Source organism: Neoarius graeffei, chromosome 12, assembly GCF_027579695.1.
Source record: "Neoarius graeffei isolate fNeoGra1 chromosome 12, fNeoGra1.pri, whole genome shotgun sequence".
Lineage (NCBI taxonomy): Eukaryota > Metazoa > Chordata > Actinopteri > Siluriformes > Ariidae > Neoarius > Neoarius graeffei.
Genome location: NC_083580.1, coordinates 5134248 through 5160791, shown reverse-complemented (window position 1 = coordinate 5160791; position 26544 = coordinate 5134248). Strand labels below are relative to the sequence as shown.

Genomic DNA, 26544 nt, shown 5'->3' with positions numbered 1-26544 from the left:
CAGACTAAAATATGCCCCCCCCCCCTCCTCTCATGTGCATGTGCGCACATCCTGCTGTGTGCTGCAGGAGAGTTGAATGCCTCGAGCACGCTCTTGTTCAGTCACAGAACTTGTTAGGCAGACACTGTTGCTGTCCATTCGCAACATCGCGTCCCGTGCTCGTGGAGCTCCATACCTGTAGATGGGACGTCAATTTCCTTGGTCTTAGCGTTGCCCTCAACTGAAACAAGTTGGAAAACTCAATCAGCCATTTCTTAAAGCTCTCTCTCTCACTCTTCACTCTTAAACTCTCCCGGTTGGACTCGTACTTAAAAACTCTGCCGGTTGGATTCACCTATACAAAAATCCGATTTTCATTTGTTTGTTAGTGAGTAGCCTGTCCTACAAAACCCTTACCTAGGCGAATAGCCAACATTAAAAAAGGACAACGTTGGGGATCTTGGCGTAGGCCTATCTGCGTATGGCAGCGAAAGGGGGTGGAGTGTGGAGAGATGTTTAAAATGACAGTGTTGGGGAAAGATGTTGTGATGGCACTGTTTCATGACTACGCAAACACATCTTCGTCATGGAAAAATGGGTTGTTGTCGAACAATTTTTTTTGTCTTCTGACGAAATTAGCCTACACTCAATGCTTGAGATTTACAATTTTTTTCCTGGGAGAGGCTTTTTTTCCTCGAACGGACGCTGGCAAAAGGCGCTTCACGGAACACTATCGGCGCATGGTATAGCCTATCATATTATGCTCAAGCCTGAGCTCAACAATGCTTCAGTTTTTTTTCCTCTCTCGAATGGAACAGAAAGCGCTGCGGGGAACATTGGTATCGGCGCATGGGATCGGCACTGGTATCGGTTCATGGTATCGGCAACTGTTTGACAAGTACGAGTATGAGTATATTAGTGGAGTATCGGGGCCGATGCCAGTATCGGTATCGGTGCATGCTTATGCTCCAAGACTGCCTTTTCCATCTAATTTATCGACAATACAGAGAGAGCTCATGGACTGATAGTGACCTCCAGTTAAGTGGGATTTGACAGCATTGCCTTGTCACTGGATAAAGCATGCAGACTGAAAATGCCAATTGGCTGCATTTCCTCATGTCATGATTTCCTGCAGTGCTTTGCTGATAATTTGCTGCTTCTTTCTCAGCTGACTCTTGGTTAGGATGGCATGCAGACAAACCAACCACATCTAATTTTCTCTTCCCCTTTTCCCTCCTCCCCCTCTTAGTGGTGTAAACAGAACAATGCCCAGCCCACAGCCACATGACAATCTGGTGCCCTTAGCACAAGGGACATTCAGGTGGTTCAGATGAACAGATTGCACGTTCACTATTGCATTAATAAGAACAAGAAAGAAATGGTCTCATCTATATTAAACACCACAGCTATTGTATACAAGTATTTCTTATTTTCGTTCAACACTCATCTGGGTTAAAAACAGTCCTCTGATTTAATAGATCCTCATTGAGGTGGTGCTCAGCTGTGTGCACACCTACCCAAATTTTCTTCCAGTTGTGAAACTGTCGCTCGTGATCAGTAAGGGCGGCTCTCCACTGGTTCAGCTCTTTGGACACGGTGTTGGCGTCATCTATGAAAAGCAGCACAACATAGACAACAGTTAGAATATGACGTATTGTCTTAGAAGTATCCTTCAACTCGAAGACCACATCGATACATCTCACCAAAATGAAAGGCTTTTATTTATCTTGACTTACACGGTATGATCTTTTGCCGTCAGAAAGCTGAGTCATGTTTAAAACCTTACTGGCAGCGTACGATTTGATCAAACTGATCATGATCAAGGTTTGGTGTATTCTTAATGGTTGATGCTTTTCTGCTCACCAAGTTTGTAAAGCGTGATTAAAGTGCTGATGACACGTTTTTGACATCTTTGGTGATGTTTTATAACATAAAGTAATTCCCGATGATCCATATATTAATTCACGAAGGCGCCTATTTTACAAGTTATGATAATAAACGCGGCTATTTGGGCAAATTTGACGGGGCTGCAGCACCCAGGAGACGAAAGAGGAGGAGGAGCTATATGACATCAGCGAAAGAACCTTCCTCCTAACTTACTAGTTTGTTGATGCGACAGGTGTTCAGTTTAACATTATTAGACATTTATTATGCCTTCGCGTTGTGTTGCCGGCTTTTGCTCCAAAACCCACAAGGATGGGGTAAGTTTATTCAAGTTTCCCAGAGATCCCGAGCTGCATGCGAAGTGGGTGAAGCAAGTCAGGTGCACTCGTGACAAGTGGGAGCCCTCACCAACATCCGTCCTGTGCTCTGAACACTTCGATTTGGATTGTTTTGACACCCTTCCCAGCTTAAAAGAATCTCTTGGGTGTTCAGTTCAGCACAAATGTGTTACTACCATCAGCAGTGCCTACACAGTGTTGCCAGATTGGGATTTTTCCCGCCCAGTTGGGCGATTTCAAGTGCATTTTGGTGGGTTTTGAACATATTTTGGGCTGGAAAACGTCAGCAGTATCTGTTGCCAGATACTGCTGACGTTTTCCAGCCCAAAATATGTTCAAAACCCACCAAAATGCACTTGAAATCGCCCAACTGGGCGGGATTCCTCCCAATCTGGCAACACTGCCAGTATTCCGGAGGGGGTCTACTAGTAGCTACGCCGGATCCAAAGACAGTCCTCCTGTCAGAACATGTGTTGTGAAACGACATAAGATAAAGGTACGTAGAGCTATAGATTCTACATGATAATCATAAATGTAATCATAAAGTCGGCGTGATATCAGTCATGTATTTGCTTGTGAAAGCTTGCGGCTTTCATGTAACTGCCGCCTAGCAACGAGAGGGAAAGGGTAAAGAGGGTAGGCTATCATAGATTCTATTCGGAAGAGATCAACACAATTCTAGACTCCCAGAAGAGGAAGAGCTAGCACTAGAGAGTTCACCGGCGTTTTCATGCGCCATTTCCATTGAGTAGAACCAGAGTAGAACAGCCAGTGAACCGCAGCGTGTTCTCCCACTGACGTCACAACATGGCCGCGAGCCACGGACCCAGTTTTCTTGCGCTGTGCAATTAAAAGTTGGATATTCACGTAACAGCTTCTTTTCACGTAATTATAACAGAAATCTAACATGTTTGCCATGTTGTATAGTTTATTTAAGAAATTGCATAGAGTCATGTTCGTGTCATCAGACCTTTAAGTTACCAGAGACTTCCTGCAAAAATGTGCAGCACCCAGGGGTTCTTTTGGACTAGTGGGCACAAGGAACCTAGGAACTTTTGAGTTCAGATATCTTATAATCTTCACTCACAAGAACCAAGCCTGGAATGGTGACTTGAGTAATAATAATGAGAGTAATAGAGAATATATAATCGGAGTGAGATGGAGTATGATAATATAGTCTGATTAAGGGTGTAGAGAATCAGAAGTATTGTCATGTCTGATTACTATACTCTAAATTAGGCTATTATTCAATGGAGTATATAATAGAGTATTATGAGTATAGGAGTATAGAATATCCTACAGTACATTTTCCCCAAGTAGCAGTTGGTTTTATTTGCTGTGTTTACCTGGAGGCCAAACGTAACCCATGAGAACATTTAAATGTTCCTCAGAGACAAACCGTAAGCTCCTAAACACACCTGATGGACTCCAGACACAAGTGTAACAGAATTTTATGCCCGAGTGCACTGTTCATTACCTCCGCTACTGAGTCGTAGATCGATTTTAGACGTGTCATTTCCTGCCCTGGATACAGCACTGCATTGGTATTGGGTGTCTTTACCCAGAGGCTCTTCCCTCACCCAGCTGCTCACCAGCACAGTATCACCACTGAGGGCATGTCTGTACTCTCTGATGGACGTCTCCAGTCTCTGCCCATTTGAGTGCCACTGAAGGCTAAAGTCAGTGGGACCTGAGGGCGACAGCAGCATTTTCTTGCGAACAAAAACACACAACGTAATTCTCATAATGGCTGTATGTTTTAGTTAAAGCCATGCATCGGCAGATGCAAGGAACCAGTCATATCAAAACGTGTGTGTACAATCAGCAGTCAGAAGATGGTCAGCAGAGAGACTTTATGGTCTGGGCATGTGCACAAGCTCAGCTGCAGTTTCATCTAGACAGCATAAATTAACACATTAAATGTAAGTAGTGGTTAGCACAGTCACCTCACAGCAAGAAGGTTCTGGGTTCAAGCCCAGCAGCTGACGAGGTCCTTTGTGTGGAGTTTGCATGTTCTCCTCACGTCTGTGTGGGTTTCCTCTGGGTGCTCTGGTTTCCCCCACAGTCCAAAGACATGCAGGTTAGGATAACTGGTGGATCTAAATTGACCGTAGGTGTGAATGGTTGTGTCTGTGTATCAGCCCTGCGATGACCTGGTGACTTGTCCAGGGTGTACCCCGCCTCTCGCCCATAGTCAGCTGGGATAGGCTCCAGCTTGCCCACGACCCTGCACAGGATGAGCGGTAATGGATGGATGCAACTGTAAATGGATAAAAAGTATAACGGTGTCGTACTTTAACAATCATCGGAATAAAACACTGTGGGACAGGTTATTAGAGAATAATCAATTCAGCGTGGTAACAGTAACATCACCCCATTACATGATTCTGATTGGTCAATTGCTATGGACTAAGTTATTAGCAGAAACAATCATTTTTAAATAAATTGTCTCAAATTACTGATTTTCTTTAGTAAGTAGCCATGTAATAAAGTACAGCGAGCTGTCGATCATGAAATAAACCTCTTCTGGGTGATTCAAGACCACTCCTGTTCGTGTCTAGGTCCTGCGTCACATTTAGTGGCGATGACCAGCTTGCTGTGCATCATCCCTTACACGTTAACATCTCATACTATTGCACCATTTTGAACAGACATCTGGAAAACATATCGTTTTAAGGGTATGCAAACTTTTGCATTTAACGGCATACGTTTTAGTTGCAATTGCATTCTTTAGAACTGACTTATGAAGTTGCTTAATTATAGTTCGAGTAAATAAAATTGCTTAGTTGTTTAGGGGTCATTTTGATTTAAGCAGGTACCTCATAACTGAAAAGCCTTAAATTTAAAAAAAAAAGTTTTAATACATCTGATTGTCCTGCTTTTTAGATGTCCATTAAGATGTCAGTTTGCAATTTACAATCTGAAGGAAGCAAACAGGATCTTTTAACATCAATTCAACATTTATTAAGGTGGCTAAAATTTAAAGAAAAAAAGATGTACTGTACAGGCTGAGAATATACATGTATTTACACTGTACAAGTAAATATGGAAAAAACAACATACTGAAACAGGCCAAATATACACTGGGTTCAAAGTTCGGTCCGATTTTAAAATATTTTTAGTTTTTAAAACATTTATTTACTCCGAGGCAAGTCTAACAGCAAACTTAGTCCAGCTTCAGAGGAAAGTCGTCTAATTTTCAGTTGTGACAGGAGGAAGGAAAAAAAAAAAAAAGTGCCACCGGCTTGAATTTACAAACTTTTTTTTTTTTTTATTTTAACATTTTTAGAAGCTATCCAGATAGAAATTAAATAATTCTGTTGTGTTGTGCAAAATGTTCCAACACAGACTGCTCCAGGTATAAACGCAGTGATGGGAGTGTTTTTGCAAAAGATTTGGCAACATGCATCACTCATCCACGAGCATCTGAATTGTGTCAATACTACACAACTGCTTCCTCGTCTCCGTAAAGTTTAACAGAACCTTTTATGGATTAAAGAGAGCTCTAAGCAGCCGTGCCGAGAAGAAAGATGAAAAGACAAATACAGACAGGAAGGAAAGGAAGCACTTTTGTGGAGTATCGTGACCAGGTTTAGGAGAACAGATCCAGATAACGGTACAGGATGGGGGGGGAGGAGTGAAGGAAAAAGAGGGAGGGGGAGGAAAAAACCACCACAACAGCGAGCATGAAAGACTGCAAGCAGGTCAGGCAGACTGCAGAAGTCAAAGGTACCACTCACCCACAGCCAGGCAGAACAGGAGGAAGGCCTGGTGGGAGTGAACACCCCAGGACTGCTCACTCAGCAGTGGGGGGAGCAGACGAGCACCTCCACCCTCCAAACCTCTCCATACTGAAGAGGAGGAGGAGGAGGAAGGAAAAGATGAACAAGCTGTGCAGGGAGAGAGGGAGGAGTGGACAGGGAAAAGACACAGAGAGAGAGGGCACAATAAGAAATTCAGAAAACAACCAACGCACACGGAGGTGAGATGGAAAAATTCAGATTGTTAGTAAAAAAGAAAAAAAAAACATTCAAAATACCACTTCACTAATTATGTACTTAAATAATCTTCAAGATCTAAAACAGATAACCCTGGTCCTGCAGAACCTGTGTCATGTACATCTTTGCATATTCCTGCTCTAACACGCCGTTTGGACAGGACACACGGGTTCTCCGGGATCTGGGTTGTTAGAGAGAAACTCAAGTTCTTGTAAGAACCACAGGGTAACAAGAACCAAGCCTGGAACACCAGCTTGTTCATTCAGGACTCAATTTCACAGAACCAAAAAAAACCCCCAAAATGCTTAAACTTTATACATTTTGCGTCTCACTGAAAAAAATTAAAATACTGTTGCATTTTCGTCTGCAGTCTTCTATAAATCAGATTTCTGCATCCACGAGGAACGATTTTCCTCACGATGTCTGTGTTAGCTCATCGATCCATCCAGCATTCCGGTTTTTTGGGTTTTAAAATTATTTTTATAGCGGCTCTTGATTCCTTCCTTCATGTGCTGATCTGGAAAGATTTGGCAAAGTACAAGCAATGTCCCTGAGCAACACGCAACAACGCAACAGATTGTAGGCAGAGTGACGGACGGATAAAAATGAGAAAACAGTCCCTGCCCACCTAAAAAAAAAATTGCTCCAATTTGGAAAACATTGCTTTAACTTACCAATTTGGTAAAACCATGTTTTTCCAATTTGGAATCAAGTGGATTTTTTTTTTTTGATCTACACAAAAAAAACAAAAAAAAAAAAACTGATGCTGTCAAACTGGATTGTCCAAAAAAAAAAAGTGAGACAGCAAGACCATAAAAAAATAAAAACAAAAGTAGTTGTTTCAGTGTGTGACATTTTATGAACTCTATCCAAACATCGGTATACAAGATGAATAAAAGTCATCTCTTCTTTCTCTTTTGCTAGTTTCCATTATCGGCGTCTGCGTATTCGATTGGTTGCGAGTCACAATTTATGTCAAATGGTCCTTGTTTCAAGGCGCTATTGTCCTCGTCGTAGCCATTCGATGTAATTTTGCTGTTTCTGCACTCTGGTTCTGTTTCGTATCCCGTGTCTCTGAGGGCTCCGTTCTGATGTGGCGGTTCGTTCTGGTCGCGTTTTTCCGGCAACACTTCCATCAATCCCGCCTCACAGACCGCGTACTCGCGCTGCGGCTTCTTCTGTGAGCCGAGTATGGCGGCACGGAGCCTCAGACATGGACCTGGAAGGTACTGCATGTAGCAGTTATACGCCAGACCGAACAGGAAAAGGAGGAAGAAGAGCAGGAAGAGGAACAGTAGTGCTTTACTGTTGTCGTACTGCAGGTATGTCGCACGAGGATCCTTGATCTCCAGTCCTTGATCTCGTGGATCGCCATTTTGTGGAGGGACATAACGTTTAGTGTCTGCTTTTGCACTGTGGACATTAGCTGTGGTAGCGGGGCGGGTTAGTGGGGGCGGAGGCACACTGGACAGGGTGGATGGCGTTAGTGGAGAAGGTCCTGCGGTGTTACTGTTGCCGTTATTACCTCGTGCTGCCGTTGTGGTGGTGCGTGATGTGGACGCATCAGAATTGGGGACGGGTGAGATTTTAGGAAGCTCCAGTTGGAGACTGTAGGAGGTCACCAGCTGGGTGAAGTTCTTCCCGGCAGCGGACTCGATGGTCCAGCACTCGTAGTGGCCCTGGTTCTGTGGAGCTACGCTGTAGATGAGCAACCCCGAGTCGCCCATCAGGAGGAAGTGGGCCGACTCGGTCAGGATGTTGCCATTGACCTTCCAGAATACCTGCGCCAGGTTTGAGCGGACGGTACACGGCAGCTCTGCCGAACTGCCTGGCTTTACCACCATCTCCTGGGGCCTGGCTATAGAGCGTGGTCTCACTGTGGGAGAGAGGAGATGGGGACAGGATTACAATAGAGAAACGTGTGTGTCTCTAGTTCATGACAAGTTGGTTCGCTGCATCCCTCCAGTTACTCGCTTGCTTTTCTTTGCACAGGATGCGATCTGCTTGTCAATGTGACTTCAGACTAACAGACACTACACAATTATCCTGTTTCATGCACCATTAGAAATTTAAAGTGGCCTTAAAAAAAAAAAGGGGTTGCTTTTTACATTTTCAGTCTCTGAATAATACGTTGTTTGTCTCCTTGTCCATCACATACTTTTTTTGACAAACTAATGATTACAAACAAATTCAAACGTTCTAGTTGTCTCTCTGGTCATGTAATGCCACCACAGCAGTGTTGATGACTTACAATCCTCAGGTTCTTCAAGGATTCCATTGATTAACCCAAATGTTCCTTTTAGATCGTTCTTAGCTTCCTAAAGGGGTTCTCCTTAGACTCTTAAAGGAGTTCCTCCAACAGGGCATGCCAAAGAACTCCTAAGTTTTCTCGATTTAGTCAATTTTTCAGGATACATTTTCATAATGTGTCTGGGAAGAACATGATACTGGGCCATACAATATTATACTTGTAATGATATTAGCGTTCTAAACGGGTTCTACAGAAACCCTTTCGTGAAAAAGGAACTGTTTGTCATGTTTTATATAGAACCTTTAAGGGTTAACCAACATGGTCAAATGCTTGTGTGTTTTATAAAAAAAAAAGTGCCGAATACAAGTTGTTACAAATGTGACCCAGATCAAAATTTTTCAAGAATTCTTCACAATTATCTTTCTGAATTAGTTACATAATCTATATTATACATACAGGCCACTTTTTTGATGGAATAAAAACGTGTTCTATTCCCTTCTAGCGGGTTTCATTCATTTGGTTTGATAGCACGCAATACTGTTAGCACATCACTTATCCTATGTGTATTACATCACTCTACCCAACGGAGAACGAGTATCGAATATGGTTTACGATATCGCAGAGATGTAAAACTTTCACGCTAGCAAGTGAGCAACTGGGACAATTTGTAAACAAACATGGCTGCTAGGTTTGCTTCGTTAAATACGGAAGATTTTGAAAGAAACGCGCTGAACACCCGAAAGGAATGTGTATGGATGAGGATTAATAATAACAATATTGTCTGGCTTTTTTTCATGGTCCTTCAGATATATTCCATTCAGCTGCTCATCTTCGACTCATTCACTATTATGCTAGCTGAATGGAATATATCTGATATACCACTCGACACCAGCCAATATTATTTAAATATTCATGAGCCAAGTGAAGATGAAGCATTTTTAAATTTTTTTTACTCAACTGATTAAATTTGAATATCAACTTTTAATAGACTTTTTTTTTTTTAAAGAAAAGGCTGTTGATTTAAATAAAAAAGCAGTGACTATTTTGAATCTAGTGAAATATTTGTGGCTTTTTTTTTTAATCCGGCCTAATCATTGATGAGCTGTGAGCCAGTCTACAGGGTAAACACACTGTGGTGGAAGGTCATGAACATTTTTTTTTTGGTGGTCCATGATGTAAATCAACATGTAGATGACGTTACTGATTTAGTGCACGTGTGCGAACACGGGTTGTTTGAGTTCATGTACAAACACAAATGTGGACAGATCTAATCTGTTCAACCATCAGAATGGTTCTGACTTATCCTGATCACAGAAGTACAGTGTGTGTCAAGCACAAGCCTTAACACCTTTACTATCAGAACAGTCACCATGGCTGCAGGTAGTGAGCAAAAGAAACATTCCAAAGACTTTGCATTGAAAATCAGTTGTGTTATAGAGATGTGATGTTGCTGTCCTGGCTGTCAGCCTTTTCTCCTTTATAAGGTTTACAACACAGGAAATAAAACTACAGGAAGTAGTTAAGTTTGTGTCCTCATGTAAATTTTCGATCCATCCGGCTCAACAGGCCAGAAGGTGTTCATAACGGATGTGATGACCGTTATGTAAAGCACCTACCTGATGGACATTCGTCTGCATCTCCTTTCAGGTTCTGAATAAACTTCCTGTAGATTAGAAAAGAGAATGATCAGAAAACAGGCTCCAATTAAAAACAGAACATTACTGTACAGGAGACACAATGGTGTTAATTAAATCAGATCATTTCTATTTCAGAGAAATAGAGGTCACCATGATCGAGGTACTTCAAAAAGTTCTCGGCCTCAACTCACCCAGAAAACCTCACAGGACAAAAACTGTCCTTGCGTTATTTTTCAACATGGTCTCCTTTGACTTCAATACACTTGGTCCACTGATGATCAAGCTTCACTATACCTTTGTGGAAGGTGGTCACGTCTTGAGCCTCCAGATCCTCCTCAACAGTTTGGAAGTCAGACGGTGCCAGATGGGGTGAGTAAGGTGCATGGGGTAACAGTTCAAAGCCAGATTTGGCTGTTTCTGCCCCACCACCTGTGCTGCGTGGATGGGGAGCATGGTCCTGGAGCAACAGCACCCTAGTGTGAGGCTTTCTTTCCTCTTTTTTTTTTTTCTTTGATTGCTTCTTTCATTTGAGTTTTTGTAGACAGTGATGCCCCAAAATGGGTGTTACACCCCTTGTTTTTGTGTGAGGCCAAGAACTTTTTAAAGTATCCTCATAAATGCTTATTCCATTAATTAGTATTATTGTAACAATGCAAAAACGTGACGATGTCCGCATTCTATTACTTTAATTCCACATCAAATATAATCGTACTGTTTGGACGCCCTGAGGTCCCAATCTGCACAACCCATAGATTTAAAATATGCAGAGAGAATGCTGGTCACATCCCTTCATGGACAGCACCATTATGAGTAATCTGTAAACCTTGTGACCAATAGAGATCTTGCAGTCACGTGACCGGAAAGTACACAACCGCCATCGTGTCGGTCAAAAACACCGCTGAATACTGCTGCACTCGTGTACAGAATGGATCAATTTCAACCGACGGACTACACGGCTCATTTTTCTAATGAACAGGTAACTAGATATATGTCTAAAATAAACGATCTACAGATTTGTGACCCTTATGGCTTTCCGGACGGAGTTTTCACGACCGGATTTTGAACTGCCAGCGGAATACCCGGACGTGTATGATTACCTCATCAACTTTCCCTCGCTGTTCAGTGGTGAAGCACTGCGTGCTTATAAATCTCTGGACAGTTTTCTTTACAGAAATTCAGGATTTGTCAGCGACTCAGATGTGGCATCTTGTAAGCAAGAAAATGATCCTCACTGGATGGATAAGTCACTTAAGTATTGAGTATAGCACTGACCAGCCGATTATAGAATAAGGTAATTCCAAATCGTCCGTGTTGTTTACATGGATCTGGCGTTGGAGAGGTAGAGGCTTGGCAGTGGAGGTTTGAGTAGCTGTTTTCTGAGCTTAGTCAACAGGCCGGCTCTGCCTGTAGCCTCGCTTTTGCTTCGGCTCCCGGCGCCGCCTCCTTCGCTTTGCTTCCAATAACAATCCACGGAGACCCCGCTGGTCTCGCAATCTGGTCTCGTCCGGAATGTTTTTTTTTTCTCGTCCGGAATGTTATGCATGCGATGGAAATCGCTACAAACTGTCATTTTCTGCTGGAAACCAATGTCCAGTAAGTCCATACGGTTGTAGTGGATATTGAAGTCCGGTACAGACGAACAACACGCAAAAATACACACAAAAAACATAACTGTGCACAGGTAGGGAGAGCTTGTAGCCGCAGCCATTGTAGTAGAATTGTATATAGTAGGGTTTTCCAGAAGAAAAGGTAGAAGTAAAAGCAGAAGTAGAACCAGAAGTAGAAGGCGGAATATGGCGTTTGACTGACACGATGGCGTCTGTCACAATCTGGATCGGCTGTGACGTCACATGCAAGATCTCTATAGCTCAGGAATGCAACGATCGACATACATTACAGGTTATATCGTTGCAGTTTTTACCACCAGACCCTTGCTGCGGCAATCTACATTGCTGTAGAAAGAGCTTGCGGAAGCCGGACACTTTAACCGACTTTGGAGCTCTATTTTTAGTTAAAAAGGAAGCTTCAGGTGCTGCTGGGTCAGAGACTTGGTTAATGCAATCATTATTTATTTTGAAGATACAGGGAAGCTGTAGTACATTTTATTTACGATATTAAACCTCTGTTTGTAGCAATTATTGACGCGTTTAATTTTATACAGATAAAAATGCACATTGTTTTGTATTGCTTAGAATTCAGAAATTAGTCTGTCATAATTTTTCTTTGTACGATTCTGAGAATCGTGAGGCTAGTAACATGAGTCGAATCATACTGCGTCGTGACCGGAGTGTATCGTTACACCTCTATAAATTAGTAGCGTGTTCTAAACCCTATGATTCCCAGGTGCTGTCTTAGTGCATTATGGGGAATCTTTGTCACTGTGAGTACATATCTAGCACAAGAGTTTTTAAACCTAGTCTCTACACATCTCACTAGCATTCTAATGAAATAAATAAAGCTTTAGCTGCAACCTACAGCAGATAGCAGTTATTTCTGCCAGGCTCCTACATTCCTTAGATATGAACAAAGTACGTGTATACAAAACGACAGTCTGGGTTTCATCATTACATGGAGAATAATCTCCAGACAGTGTGTCTCCAAATTAATATAAACAAATCCCCATGTACACGTGACATGGTATGATCGTGATATCGTGGACAGGTGAGAGACTAACCCGTGCTGTGTGTTATCCTGCTTCTGGAAAATGTTAATACAGGAAGCAGCGCGTGTGTCCCAGGCACAATACGGGTCACGGGCAAGAATGCAGTCCATGCAGGTCACGTATTTGTCACAGAACGCAGTGGGAGCCTGGACCACACCCGAGTCTGAACCTGCATACAGGAAGCTGCCCTGTAGAGAACAAAGTAAAGAGTTACGAAATTAGGCAGTGTGTTTAACAAAAATTATTTTTTTTTTTAATTTGTTTTTGGCGGAACTCTGTCTGCACAGCTGGACATTTTCCTTTTCCTCAACAGCTAAGAACACATCACGAGTTTCTTTCTCATGCATGCCGTCATTCTAGTGTTGCTCAAAATCAGCTTTATGCTCGTATACAGTGCAACAAAAAACTTAAATCTAGGACTTTTAAAACATTTGCTAAATCTGTACTGGAGTTATGTCGATGATGTTCACTCCGAGTACTAATAAGGACACTAATCCTAATCATCTGCGGAGCATTTTTGTAATCTCTGCCCATACCTCTTTTGTGGACAGCAGCAGGGTTTTGATTGGTTGTGGATTTTTCAGCAGTTGGATTTCTTCTATTATGTGTGAGCCCCCTTCATACACCACAGACTTGTGCAGAAACCCTTTATCTGATTATGCAGATAAATTTACAAACAAGAATTTGAATCAAAGACATCACTGAGCATTTTTAATAGCGTATATACGTCTGATGTCCTTCGAAATACTCACCGGTGGCAGTGAAAAGGACATCATAGATGATGTTGTCGAGGCCGGTGACTCTCTCCACGACGATCTGTGTGTAGTTGACGTCCTTGGCGGTGAGGCGTGGCCCGTGGCCGATGGGCAGCACGGGGTCGGCCATGAGCGGGTGGTCCTTCACAAACTGCAGCGTCTTATCGGGTAGCAGCAAGGAGTTGTTGATGTTCTGCATGCGGTTCTGGTTGTTAATGCACTGTAGAACGCAAAGAGGAGAACATGTGGCATCAGATTTTACACAAAGTCTGAAACATCATTCAAAAGACATGTTTTATTGGAAATATGATAAGCAATCATATCACGGGCTCCTGTATATGGGTATACGCACCGCTCCGGGTCTGGGAGAGGGTGTGATGCCGTTGTATTGGACCCACTTGGTGTGGGATTGCTCAACCATGGCCTTCTGCATGTACTTCCCCTTGGAGAACACCTCATCCACTGATGTCATGTTGTATGCGCACACGGCAGAGAGGCCCATGTTCCCCCTAAGAGCAAGAACAGAACAAGAATTGGCTTTTGTATGTAAATCAAACCACTTCCTCATTCCACACTATGCACTGGTGTGTGACAGATGACTAAAGCGATATGACCGAGATGGTGATGTGTGCATGATTGATATTCAAAACAGGAAGAAAAGCATTAGTCTGTCAATCATGCAGTCATGTGCGTGCGCACACACTCACCACTGTGAGGTGAAGACACCATAGATGACGGTTTCTCTCCAGTCAGGTGTTTTAACTATGAACACGTCATGGACGACATTGAAGACGAAATTGAGCTCAGGCATGGAGCACACCAGCTTAGCCTTCAGGAAGGATGTCCACTTCTTCTGCAGAGTCCTCTGACCTCCTAAATCCCCCTGAGGATTTGACAGAGTCTTAATTAACTCAAAATGGTTTTGGAAATGCATCAGGATTTAAAAAATATTTGAATGAACTATGGTTTACTGATTAAGTGCATCAAGCTCACCTTGCACACACGGGCTATACGGGGAATCAGAAGCTTGCCAAAGAACTCGTATTCCACCGAGACCTCTGTGAAGAAGTAGTAAATCTTATCGTCGTCTCCGTCTGGACTGTTGCTTCCCTCTCGGATCACGTCTGCAAACACGAAGCTGGGCTCTGCATGCAGAACAGGGGGAGAAAAGAAAAAAATAAATGTTCTATTTGCTAAATTTATTCTTAGTTAAATGTACATAAACTCAATTTAGCTTTAAGTGAAGAATAAATCTCATAGCCATCGTGCTGTTTTAGGAAAATAATCAGTATAGCGGGGTGATAAGTTACTGCTACTACCACAAAGTGTTTTATTCCTTTTATACAACAGCGATTTGATAATGGTTACAAAATATTAAAGAAATGACGCATGATACTTTTTATCCATTTATAGTTACGTTTAACATTGTGGAACGTCTGCGAAACATGTTCACGTGCGTCGTAGCAGCTATAAACCGTTGTTCCATCACCAGAGTCGCTTTTAATAAGCTTTAAAACAACCCAACGCTCATTGTCCTGTGATGGAAAAGTTACAGTTATGACTGTTGTGCTGATACTGGAGACGCCCGAGTTTCATCACATCAATGATTACATGTTTGTCGTGCATCAGCAATACAAGCTCTCGTGCGTTAGTTACCATAGAAACGATAACGTATTTGAACGAGCGCATTAATAGCTGGAACGAAGCCGAATGTTCTGACCGATCAGGATTGAGCGCTGTGGTGTATTATGCGAGTAGCTCGGGGTGTACCGTTGAGCCAGGATGTAGAGTACTCCGTACGCAGCAGGCTCTGAGGACGTGAGAATCTGGAGATGATCGGCTCGCTGCCCAGGAAGTTATACGCCGTCCCTGAGTACAGCTCGCCGTCTGGATGATGAACACAACAACGATACCCAGTCACGTAGGATTACATCACGGATAATCAGATATTACGAGGAGACACTGTGTACAAGGACTGATCACTTACCAACCATGACCGTGGTAAAACTCTGAGTCGGGTCGAACGAACACTTCCCTCTACCGTCGTCCTGCTTTCCCATCAGCGTGAAGTCTTTTAAAGACTAGAAAGAAAGATGGCACACATGAGCAAGTAAATACAAATAATACATAGATTTCAAGTTTGTCTACTTTAGCATTTCAACTTTAAGAAGCCATAAATGTATTTCATCAACTGTTAACGGTAACAGTTCATGACGCATCAAAACATCCAAGTAGTCACAAACACAGTATTGAGAAACCGTCAGTGGCGCATTTCACATAGCCACACTTCCTTCAGGAGCGCTAATGGCTTGTGTCTGGCAGTGATCACACCCTGACCCAGAGACTGGACTGACCGTACACTCAGCCTCACCCTGACTCTGCAGCCCACACAACGTCTCGTCTCTCTCGCTTATCTTAACCTGCTTCCTTCTTCCGTTCTCCCGTCACAACACTGTTTTGGAATGGATGAAACCAAACTCAGATGAACAAGTTTTCTCGCTGGAGAAACATTCCAGAATGTCCTTTCTTGATTCACTACACTTCAGAAGGACTCCTGCAGCTGGTTATTCCTGAATTATTGTTCTAAATTGATTAAATTAATCATTTTTCTCCTGTTCAAGATCCCTGAAGCTCTGAGAAACATCCCTTGTTTATTTAGAAAGTGTTATTTATTGTTAAAAGCTTATAAAACCTTGTATAATTTTTAATCACTGTTTATACTTCCTTGCTTATTCTCAACATTTTGTTAGCTAAACAGAGGAATTTAAAAATACTGATTATCATCATCATCATGAGAGGTTTTTCCCCCCCTTTTCCACAGAAAAACAAAAAACATGAACTAAAAACATTTCTGGACCTTACAGTATAGCCCAGAAATTGAAATCAACCCAGTTTTAGCTTTATTAGTAAACATTAGCATTTAATCTAGAACCCTAAAAAAATTGTGTGTATAAAATATACAAAGAAAAAGCTTTTCCACAGACACAGAGCCTTATCTGGTGCCAAATGGAACCATTGTGGAAACTAAACATTCAGAATAAAGAGCAAAAAAACAGTTTAAAGCACTTGTTTGTCATCTTGCACGTAATCACCGTCTTGGGGAAACAGATTTGTTCAGCGTGTTCATGATAGATTTTTTTTTTTAAATGGTAAAACATGGCAGTCATGACCAGAAGTAAACCTTTCTCAGCTGTATGATAGTTCTAGGAACTTTTTCAGTTCATCTTTCACAGAATCTGGGGCAGGAATTAAAAAGGCTTGTATGTTAGCAGTACTAGAACCAGAAGATGGCAAATCTAGACCTGAACCCCCCCTCCCAGACTCCCTACTTGTGGCAAGTTTGAGGACGGAGTCACTCTATGAAAAATAACTAAAGTTTCTGCAAGACTCATTGAACATAAAACCAAAAATGTGGTATTGAACTACAAGAGTGACGGTGTTGATGATAACCAAGCACGTGTTAAGCAGCTACATGTTCAGAATAAACAGCTAAAGCACTTGTTTGTTTAGTTGAGTGTAATCACCATCTCGGGAAGCATTAGTTTTTAACAAATTTTCATAGCACTAAGATCGAAGTTGTCATGTTTATTCAGTGCATTATGAAATGCCCACATCTGACTAATCAAAGTTTTATCTCTCAAAACACTGGTCAAACTCTGACTCTAGCATCAGTACTAGTTCTGTGTTTATTGTTAAAAATCTACCAGAGCTCTCGAACCTGGGTTCGAGAAAACCACAGAAATGTACAGTACACACCAAGTAATCACAGAGCGGCTGAAACGCATGGGTTCCACACACGTACAGATGCTCTTCATCCAACATCTGAAGAACCCGGATGTAGTTCTGGCAGTCCGTCTGAAACAAACCGGAGAGAACGTTATTCCAAAGTGGTTTTCTTCTTCTTAATAATAATATTTTAAAAACGTACCTCTTCAGATTTCCCTTTTAAGGTGCACAATCTCATGTCACGGTCTGGAACCTTCCACAGCACCTTAAACCACAAAAAGTGGTTTCAGATCAGTGGGGAAACATCCATTCGATACACTCAAAGCTCACAGAGTAATGTATATATTTAAACCAGTGAGATTTCACTTTAATTCTTATGGCGTGTCCCGTTCCAGTAATTAACGCGGGCTGTGATGAGACAACAGACTCCATCTGGGTCGTTTGCAAGAAGAGCGAGACTCCCAAGAGTCGTAATTTTAACCTCCACAGACTGATTATGATCTTTATAAAGGGGTATTATGGAAAGCCTTCATTAAAACATAGTATTGAAAAAGAGGAATATTTTAGCCTTTCTGCAAACTAACCTACAGCATCTATATCACGCACTTGTGCGTTTCTCTCTAAAGGTAAGTAAAAGACTTTTACTCCATTTATTACACCACTGTTGTATTATTGATTCTGACTGGTCAGGGAGGAAGTGATGAACAACAGGAAGTGAGCTTGTCATTTAAAACTTTTGTATTTGTTGTCACGGTGACATAACTGGCTTTTCCAAACCTTTGCGCGTTCCTGTTTCTCGGGAACCTTTGGACAAGCTGAATTTTATATCTGATTAACTTTAAGAGAAAGAATAAATGAAAGACGAGTGAGGAAATGATTTATAAATGTTAATAACCGATACAACAGAAGAAGTGAGAACAGGAACTACCTCGTTTCACTTTGCACTAAACGTGACCAGAAGTGGATTTAAAAAAAAAAAAAAAAAGTGGTGTTCATCAATAAATAAATTCCAAGTGTTCAAAAACGTGTTCGTGGTATAAAAGTAATAAAACATCGTTACTGGAAAGGAATCAACTTGAGTAAGGGGGTAACAGTAACTCCGCTTTAAGTATTACTCCTTACTTAACTGTTTGATTTCTGATGCTATGATCTTAACACACACTACATTACACACACACACACACACACCACAATCTGTAGTGCTCTTTTAGATCCGAGAACCTCACCTGGTGACGTCTGACTGACACGTCCTTGAGGTCGAGCTGAAAGACAGCCTCTCTGGCCCCGACGTACAACGCACCTCGCTCCTCACTCAGCAACAGAGTGGAGTAGTTAAACACGCCTGGCTCGGAGAACTCCACCGAGCTCACCTCTGGACGCAGACAGACAGGAGACAGGTTAACATTTAGATAAGCATCAATTTCTTGGAACAAAAACACCACAAGCATAAAAAAGGATAAGACTGTCTGTCCCACGTCTTCAGCTGTCTCTAGTCTGCACTCGGATTAGGACTTTTGTTCTGCTATAAACGCACGTCCTTTAATTTGCACTGATGTGAGTGCAACATTATCTCGTATAAAAAGACACCAAATGACACGGTGTGCTTCTCCAGAGACAGTCAACTGCTTGACCTTTCATATGAAATTCTTTATGATCTCGGGCACAGAGAGATGCCAGCGTGCTGGTGGGACATGAGCTGTTTGTGTGTGCAAGTGTGGATATGATCTGAGAAAAGAGCAGACGTGTGAATGTGATTTACATGGTATTGGTATGTTTTTGTTTTTTTCTTTACCTGCACGCCTTGCAGAGCACGTGTGCGCGCGCATGAGTTTCTGGTTGCTTGTCTGTGTCAATACCACACATGTACCAAAACGTAAACTTAGTGGTATCTTTCTCATGCTCAACTTGTACCGCTTCCTGTGGTATAAGAAACTGTACAGCTTCTAGAAAGTGGGCTTTAAAACCATCTGCACAGCGTGTGTGTGAGAGCAACTGCTCAAGATGTCACTAAACATGAGAGCTAGCCTATGAGGTATAATAAACAAGAGAAGAAAATAATTCACTAGCTTACAATTTCTAAAGACTTTACATGGCACGAGCTACTTCTGGTAAAATCGTGCACTCTGATTGGCTCCTTAGCGGGCAGTATTTTCCCATAATGCCCATGGGTGATTATGGACTTTCTTTCCAAGGCGCAGGCTTTCAATGTTGTAAAAAAAAAACAAACAAAACAACGATGAAAATAATAATAATAATTTTAAAAAAGGAAGGGGCGGCACGTTGGTGTAGTGGTTAGCGCTGTCGCCTCACAGCAAGAAGGTCCGGGTTCGAGCCCCGTGGCTGGCGAGGGCCTTTCTGTGCGGAGTTTGCATGTTCTCCCTGTGTCCGCGTGGGTTTCCTCCGGGTGCTCCGATTTCCCCCACAGTCCAAAGACATGCAGGTTAGGTTAACTGGTGACTCTAAATTGAGCGTAGGTGTGAATGTGAGTGTGAATGGTTGTCTGTGTCTATGTGTCAGCCCTGTGATGACCTGGCGACTTGTCCAGGGTGTACCCCGCCTCTCACCCATACCATAGTCAGCTGGGATAGGCTCCAGCTTGCCTGCGACCCTGTAGAACAGGATAAAGCGGCTAGAGATAATGAGATGAGATAAAAAGTAAGTCAAAATGGAATAAAAAAATGGCCAAAACGCACAAAAAAAACCCCACAAGTGTCACCGCGTTATTCAGAAACTGCTAACCGTTAACAGAAATTCAGTTTTGAACCGCTAGCCTTTTGTTCTGCATGTGTGACTCAACTATGTTACAAATATGACGTGACTGAAAGCAGAGTCACTCTTCATTATAACAACCGTTTATTTTCATTTTAGAAATTAAAAAAAAAAAAGCTAGATAATAAACTCCTTATTAACATCGCTTGCTCGGGCTGATATTTTCCCATAAAGACCTCATGCTCAGTTAATAAGTAGTCATTACTGATCAACCAATTAGCTGTTACTGCGAGCGCGAGTTCCACTAGCATTACTGTGGTTTATAGTTTTTAGTTGAAACATTAAAAAGCGAAAACTGAGTCTGACGCCACAATGCAGAGAAATCAAAAATTAGGTCGAAAACCCAAGCTTGGGTTTTTAGGTCAAGTTCTCATCTCATCTCATTATCTGTAGCCGCTTTATCCTTCTACAGGGTCACAGGCAAGCTGGAGCCTATCCCAGCTGACTACGGGCGAAAGGCGGGGTTCACCCTGGACAAGTCGCCAGGTCATCACAGGGCTGACACAGACAACCATTCACACTCACATTCACACCTACGGTCAATTTAGAGTCACCAGTTAACCTAACCTGCATGTCTTTGGACTGTGGGGGAAACCGGAGCACCCGGAGGAAACCCACGCGGACACGGGGAGAACATGCAAACTCCGCACAGAAAGACCCTCGCCGGCCACGGGGCTTGAACCCGGACCTTCTTGCTGTGAGGCGACAGCGCTAACCACTACACCACCGTGCCGCCCTAGGTCAAGTTTCTGATTGAATAACGTCTCAGTTTCTGCTCCCCCCCCCCCCCCAGTATTACAGGAAGATTCTCTGTACATGCAACCCATAAGACTTATACCAAAGTGACTAAGGATTTAGCAAATTGCTATTTTGTTCACAAGAGAAAACATCCAAAAATCATTGGTAATATGGTGAAGCTTTCTGCAAGATGTTGTTTATTTAACATGTATGGAAGACGTCTCCTTTGTGAGCATTTTAATTAACAGTTAATTTTCCACACCAGAAGCGTTTTCAGGATGTCGGGGTTTGCATTTGTGAGTTTCCTCTTCCTTTGTTAAGATGGGAAAAAAAAAAAAAAAACAAGAAGCTGGTGAGTGTTCCTCAACCCTGTACGTAGCTATAGAAAGTTACGATGACTTGTTCTTTGATGAATACAAAATTCCACCAAATTTCTGTGGTGTAAAAGGAACTTAAAAAAACAAAACCCACTTTGTTCCCGCTTCATCACGCCACCCTGTCGTTTATTATTTTCACTGTACTTATTTATTCATTCAACAAACAGTCTTCTACTTGAGTAATTCTGCCCACATGGGCTCAGTTTTACTGTGGTTATTTTACAGAAAGACATCTTTACTCATCTATGACTATCAGGTACTTCACACACCACTGACTAAACCTTTCTGGAGAATCCAGAAATAAGGAACTGCCAGGATTACTTCAATAAAGCAGCAGTACTTTAAATAATAAACCAAACCAAGCTTTAAAACACTTATTACACGAGGTTTCGAATCTTATCCACACACACACACGAGCACAAAACCTAATACAGATGCCACAGAGATATCACTGTGATTAAAAATGGCAAACAGAAATTGGAACTTGTATTGCGTTCACTTGTTAAAACCTGTGGTCTACTCATTTTGGACTAGACCAGACTCAAAACACAATAAATCCATATAAATTCCAAGGCTTAATGAGATGCAACTGTACCTTCATGTCTCCATGAAGTCCTGGGAACACTGGATGGTCCGTGAGCAGAAACTTCCAGAAGCAATCCCAGGAAAACTCCCAGCACGCTGAGAGCCATGTTAGACTCTGGGATCTTGGGTAGCGTGAGGTTACCTCTGTAAAAGACAGATGGACATTTCTGATAAGCAAAGAAGCAAAGAGACAAAGAGAAAAAGAAAGAGAGAAAAGACCTACATAACACAGTCAGTGCCCAAGACAAAGAGAGACTCATCTCACTACGCACATGCGTATAAAAAACCCACTACTTCCTCTTACACCTTTTACTCAAAACATGCCAAAGATGTCAAGGGGAAAAGCTCGACACAATTGTGCCCAAATCCAGGGACACATGTCTGCCCGGGGGCATTTTGAGTTATTGACAGATTCAGAAAGTACAGTTTCTAAGCTTTCCAATGATGCCTTCCATGTGGAGATCTGACAATATTTGAAGAATGTGTGGCCTTTTGAAAAAGTGTATACCTCTTAAAACAGAAAAGGGAGAAAATTGCCCTCAAAGTTTTCCATCTCAGCTACTCTGGGTGTAGGGCGGGCACATAATGGTGCTCATTTGCATAATATTAAGGAAAGCCCTACCCCCTACGAGCTAGCACGATACTACTTTCATGTAAACAAAGATCACCACGTCAATTTTCCTTCCATGCAAAGTATGCCCAACACAATTATGAAGTACAAAAATAAGTCCTAAAGTATACTTTAACGTTTTGTGGTTGAAAAATTACTCACACCGTAAGAAAGATAGCACGATGATGACAACTAACACAACGCTAGTTTCATGTAAAGCCTCGGTCACAACCAGCTGTACGTGCTCCTACGGCCGGTCTACATGCAAAAAATGCAAGAAACGCATGGAGGGCGCGTGTGAAACGCACGAGAGCGCACGTGTGATGTGCTGATTTTCGAGCCGCAGACGTTCTTCGTCATGTCAAACAAACTCTACGGGCACTTACGTTTTTTTCAGGTTGCAAGACAAACTTACGGCCAACGCGCATCTTTCTCCATGAACAACAACAACAACAAAAAAAAACGCAGCGATTTGGGAAACGCCAAAAATCACACGGCCAAAAAAAAAAAATCGTACGTCCGGTTGTGACCTAGGCTTAACCAAACCACAACACTCTCCGTTACATGCAAAAATAACCACACAGCCTTAGATTAATAAACTTACCCCATCAGAAAGAGAAACGTCGCCTTGCACACACCAATGCCTCCGATGGAATGTAATCCTAGCTTCCTTTTGGTTGGGTTTTTTTTTTGCTAGAAATGGTTATCGCCGATGTAAATACCGTGTGTCTGTTTGCTTTGCGGTGTTTCAGCTCCTCTGCGCTCTGTTTAGCTTGCTCATTCCATAGTGAAATTACATGCCTGTATGCAGCTTAAGTAGCCACGAGCTCAGCTCGTATCATACAGCTGATTCGCGAAAAAAAAAAAAAAAGACTTAAATCATCATGTGAATGGCCCATATGGTAATTTACCCACACCCCCCAGCAGGCTACAGTCCTGACAAAAACGAGACAATTTGCAACAAAAAATGTATGCTTTTCCAACAAAACAATCTATTATCTGAAATACTGATTGCATTCTTCAAGATCTCAACTTGCACATGATGGAAAAAAACAAAAATCACAAATTTCGAAAAAAAAATGCTTCTTTTGCGATTATCTCGGATTCGTTTCGGCCGACATGTGTCCCTGATTCGGTGAGGCATCACAATTACTTGCTTTAAACATGAGCAGTATCTAGGATTGTTTACTAAAAACAGCAAAAATCACAGAATGGGGTCACCTTTCCATTAGTTCTCACACACCAAATGATTTTAAGTGCACAGCTGATGCTTTGGCTTAAAATTGACATTTCTTGGTGTGCAATACCAAGCTCTACCTGCAGGGGTCACAACACTCACTGCCACCACCACAGCAGAGCAAAATAGAAAGTCTGTTATTGGAGTTGAAAGAATATTATTAGATACACATCTGTTTAATTATATTCACACTTCAATAAAAATAATAATAATAACCTATGTAATATTTATGTGGCTAGCTGAGGACTGCTCACACTCCAGTCTTCGAGGGCTACAATGCAGTCTTTTGCTTTAATAAACCAGTTTTATTCAATCATCAAGTAATAATTAAACATGGTAATCCATGGGCTGTCTCATATCTAGCCTATGCACTGTGGTTCTAGATCAAACTCCGTAGTTCTAGGGGATGTGCCAAAGCTCGAGACCATACTCCAGAGTTCTGGAGCATAAATCTAGTGTATGCACTTCTTGGTTCTGGAGCACTCATCATGGTTTTCAAGAAGACCCCATAGCTCTAAACCATACCCCATAGTTCTGGAGCACTCATCATGGTTTGAGAAGACCCCATAGCTCAAGACCATACCCCATAAATCGAGAGCATTCTCCATAGTTCTGAAGCACTCACCATGGTTTTTGAGAAGATCCCATACCTCGAGACCATACCCTATAGTTTTGCAGCATAAATCTAGAGCATACTCTCCATAGTTCTATAAAAATTTACTCCATGGTTCTAGGGAAGACCCCAAAAGCTCTAGACCATACTCCATAGTTCTGCAGCATCATATGTCAGAGTTTGCATGCATGACTTCAGACCATAGTTCTAGGCCATACTTGAAATAATCTAGACCAGTGTTTCTCAATCCTCCTCCTGGAGCCCCCTGTCCTGTATATCTTCTATCTATCCTTGCTCCAAACCAAAAACACACCTGACTGAAGTTAGTGTGACTGATGTGCTCTTGGGAAAACAATTAAAAATTAAAAGCAAAAAGATGGAAAACTTGCAGAGCAGAGGGGCCCCAGGAGCAGGACTGAGAACCAGGGCTTAAGATCATATGTGAAATCTCTACACCACTATACTATCTTTTACTCCATATTTCCAGAAGATACTCCCTTATCTGCAGACTGCAGTCTTTAGAACGAACTCCTCATCTCCAGAGACTGTACTCCAGAGTACTGACTCCAAGACTACACTCTGTCTCTTTAAATCATACTTTACATATCTAATCCATGTTTGCAAACTTTCATTTCATTCACATAAAACACTTCAATTAAATTTACCATTAGATTTCGTCTTCGGATTGTTTTTAGTAGAATATTTTATAAGCCTAATTGTTAACGACTTAAGGGTTGGATTAAACTCCTCTGACTTGCCTTACAGGACAATAACTATAAGAAATCATTAATTAATATAACCACATTGATATTTTTGGGATGTGATTTCTGCCAGATCCTAACCCTAGGTTCCTTTTCCGAGTCTGGTTCCTCTCAAGGTTTCTTCCTCATGTTTCAGGGAGTTTGTTTGCCAAAGCTGCTTTGTGACAAAAGTCTATTGTGAAAAGGGCTATTGAATTGAACTGAATGTGTCCATAACTATAGGGCTTTTGTGAGGCAGCATCAACACAAATCCTAACGTCATGAAAAACAACTGAATAGCCTTCAGCATCATAGCTCATTGACCTCCACTGGACCAACCTCCATGAAATAACCTCTGATTTAGAAACATTGTTCACGCACAAGCTATCTGGCGCTTACTCCGAGACACATGCATTTCGAACGCACTTGGGGGAGAGCTCCAACGAGACATGAGAAGACACATTAAGCGGTACCGTGAACAAGAACAGGTGTAGCATCCGTATAATCAAACAAGCCGTTACAAAAATTCTCATTTGCACTGCGCTGTGTGAAGCCTTTAGCTTCCTGACACATGGAAGCCTAATACCTAGCAACAGTACACCTTCCTTCCAGGGCTGAGTAGCAGCAGCTGAGGAGGTGGTTGTTCCAAATCATTATCGTTTACACAACGTGCAGCTCAAATGGCCTGGCCTTGGGCAGACACAGGAGGTTCAAACACAAGTCAGGACACATGTGAGGCCAAAATTAGCATTGAGAATGATAAAGTGCTCTCGCTCCATATTGTCAGGTTTGCTAGAACCAGCTGGTGTGGTGTTCTCTCATTTCAGGAAAAGCTGTTTGCATTTAGTGGGTCACTGGAAAATGTCTTGAAGTTCCATCATGGAGCCATTTCAGGCCCCGCCCACACATATACAGATGATATTTCCTCTGCTCTTTGGCATCCCATATGCAGTCTGAAGTCATGTTTGTGTCATGAAGCTGTCTGAAAACACCCCTGAATTGTGGAGACAATTTTTAAAGCACCATTTTCTAAAAACAATGACATCGACTACATCGTGGCATGAAAGTTATAAATGCACCAGGATTCCGTTAATCATGGCCGCTGACCAGGTTGTACTTCATGCTCTGGAATTTCTTCCTTGATAAATGTGCAACAAGTGCAATAATATGACGCGTCCAGAATCTGCTCAGGCAGTACAAGCTGCATTGCGAACGGAGAGTTTGGATCAGATCTGGGCCTAAAGCGTTTAGTTCACCCAATCAGGCAGATCACGTTTTAGTGTGGTTAAAGATATTTTCAGAAAAAACAAAAAGGGGTTAAAAAAAAAAATCTATTTGAATCCAAACCAATCCAAGAGTGGTTCCACCCTGCCGCTGTTCCTGAGAGGATGGGGTTACGGCAGGTTCTCCAGAGGCATCCAAAGTCTAATAGAGCGGTGGTTAAAGCAGGGTGTGCTCACAAACACAGGCCTGCCATTCTTCCTGCTCAGAGCTGAAAGATGACACCTGAGATTAAAACTCTCATGAACACAGTGAGCAGTCTCAATTTCAATTCAACCATCGCAACCTGTTACTCAGCAGTTTAATGAAATAAAGGTGGATATTTTAGGGTGGGGTATTGGCACAGATGCCCTGATTCACAAGC

At 42.1% G+C, this 26544-nt stretch overlaps 1 protein-coding gene across 6 annotated transcripts in view; it reads right to left on the bottom strand.

The window, feature by feature from the left end:
* Positions 1–5142: 5142 nt before the first annotated feature.
* Positions 5143–26544, bottom strand: part of sema4d (sema domain, immunoglobulin domain (Ig), transmembrane domain (TM) and short cytoplasmic domain, (semaphorin) 4D) — an 88964-nt gene continuing 67562 nt past the window's right edge. For 5 of the 6 annotated variants that reach the window (XM_060935390.1, XM_060935391.1, XM_060935392.1 and 2 more), the window contains 14 exons: positions 21710–21843; positions 18457–18602; positions 17433–17495; positions 17261–17359; positions 15492–15585; positions 15275–15391; positions 14498–14649; positions 14212–14387; positions 13857–14013; positions 13502–13724; positions 13286–13401; positions 12762–12937; positions 10067–10113; positions 5143–8075 (listed from right to left, as the gene is read on the bottom strand). In XM_060935390.1, the coding sequence (XP_060791373.1) occupies positions 7120–8075; positions 10067–10113; positions 12762–12937; positions 13286–13401; positions 13502–13724; positions 13857–14013; positions 14212–14387; positions 14498–14649; positions 15275–15391; positions 15492–15585; positions 17261–17359; positions 17433–17495; positions 18457–18602; positions 21710–21806 (2619 nt within the window). In that variant the 5' untranslated portion in view covers positions 21807–21843 and the 3' untranslated portion in view covers positions 5143–7119. Of the gene's footprint in view, positions 8076–10066; positions 10114–12761; positions 12938–13285; positions 13402–13501; positions 13725–13856; positions 14014–14211; positions 14388–14497; positions 14650–15274; positions 15392–15491; positions 15586–17260; positions 17360–17432; positions 17496–18456; positions 18603–21709; positions 21844–21922; positions 21955–26544 lie in introns of those variants that run through there. The other variant, XM_060935394.1, reaches the window with a different exon arrangement.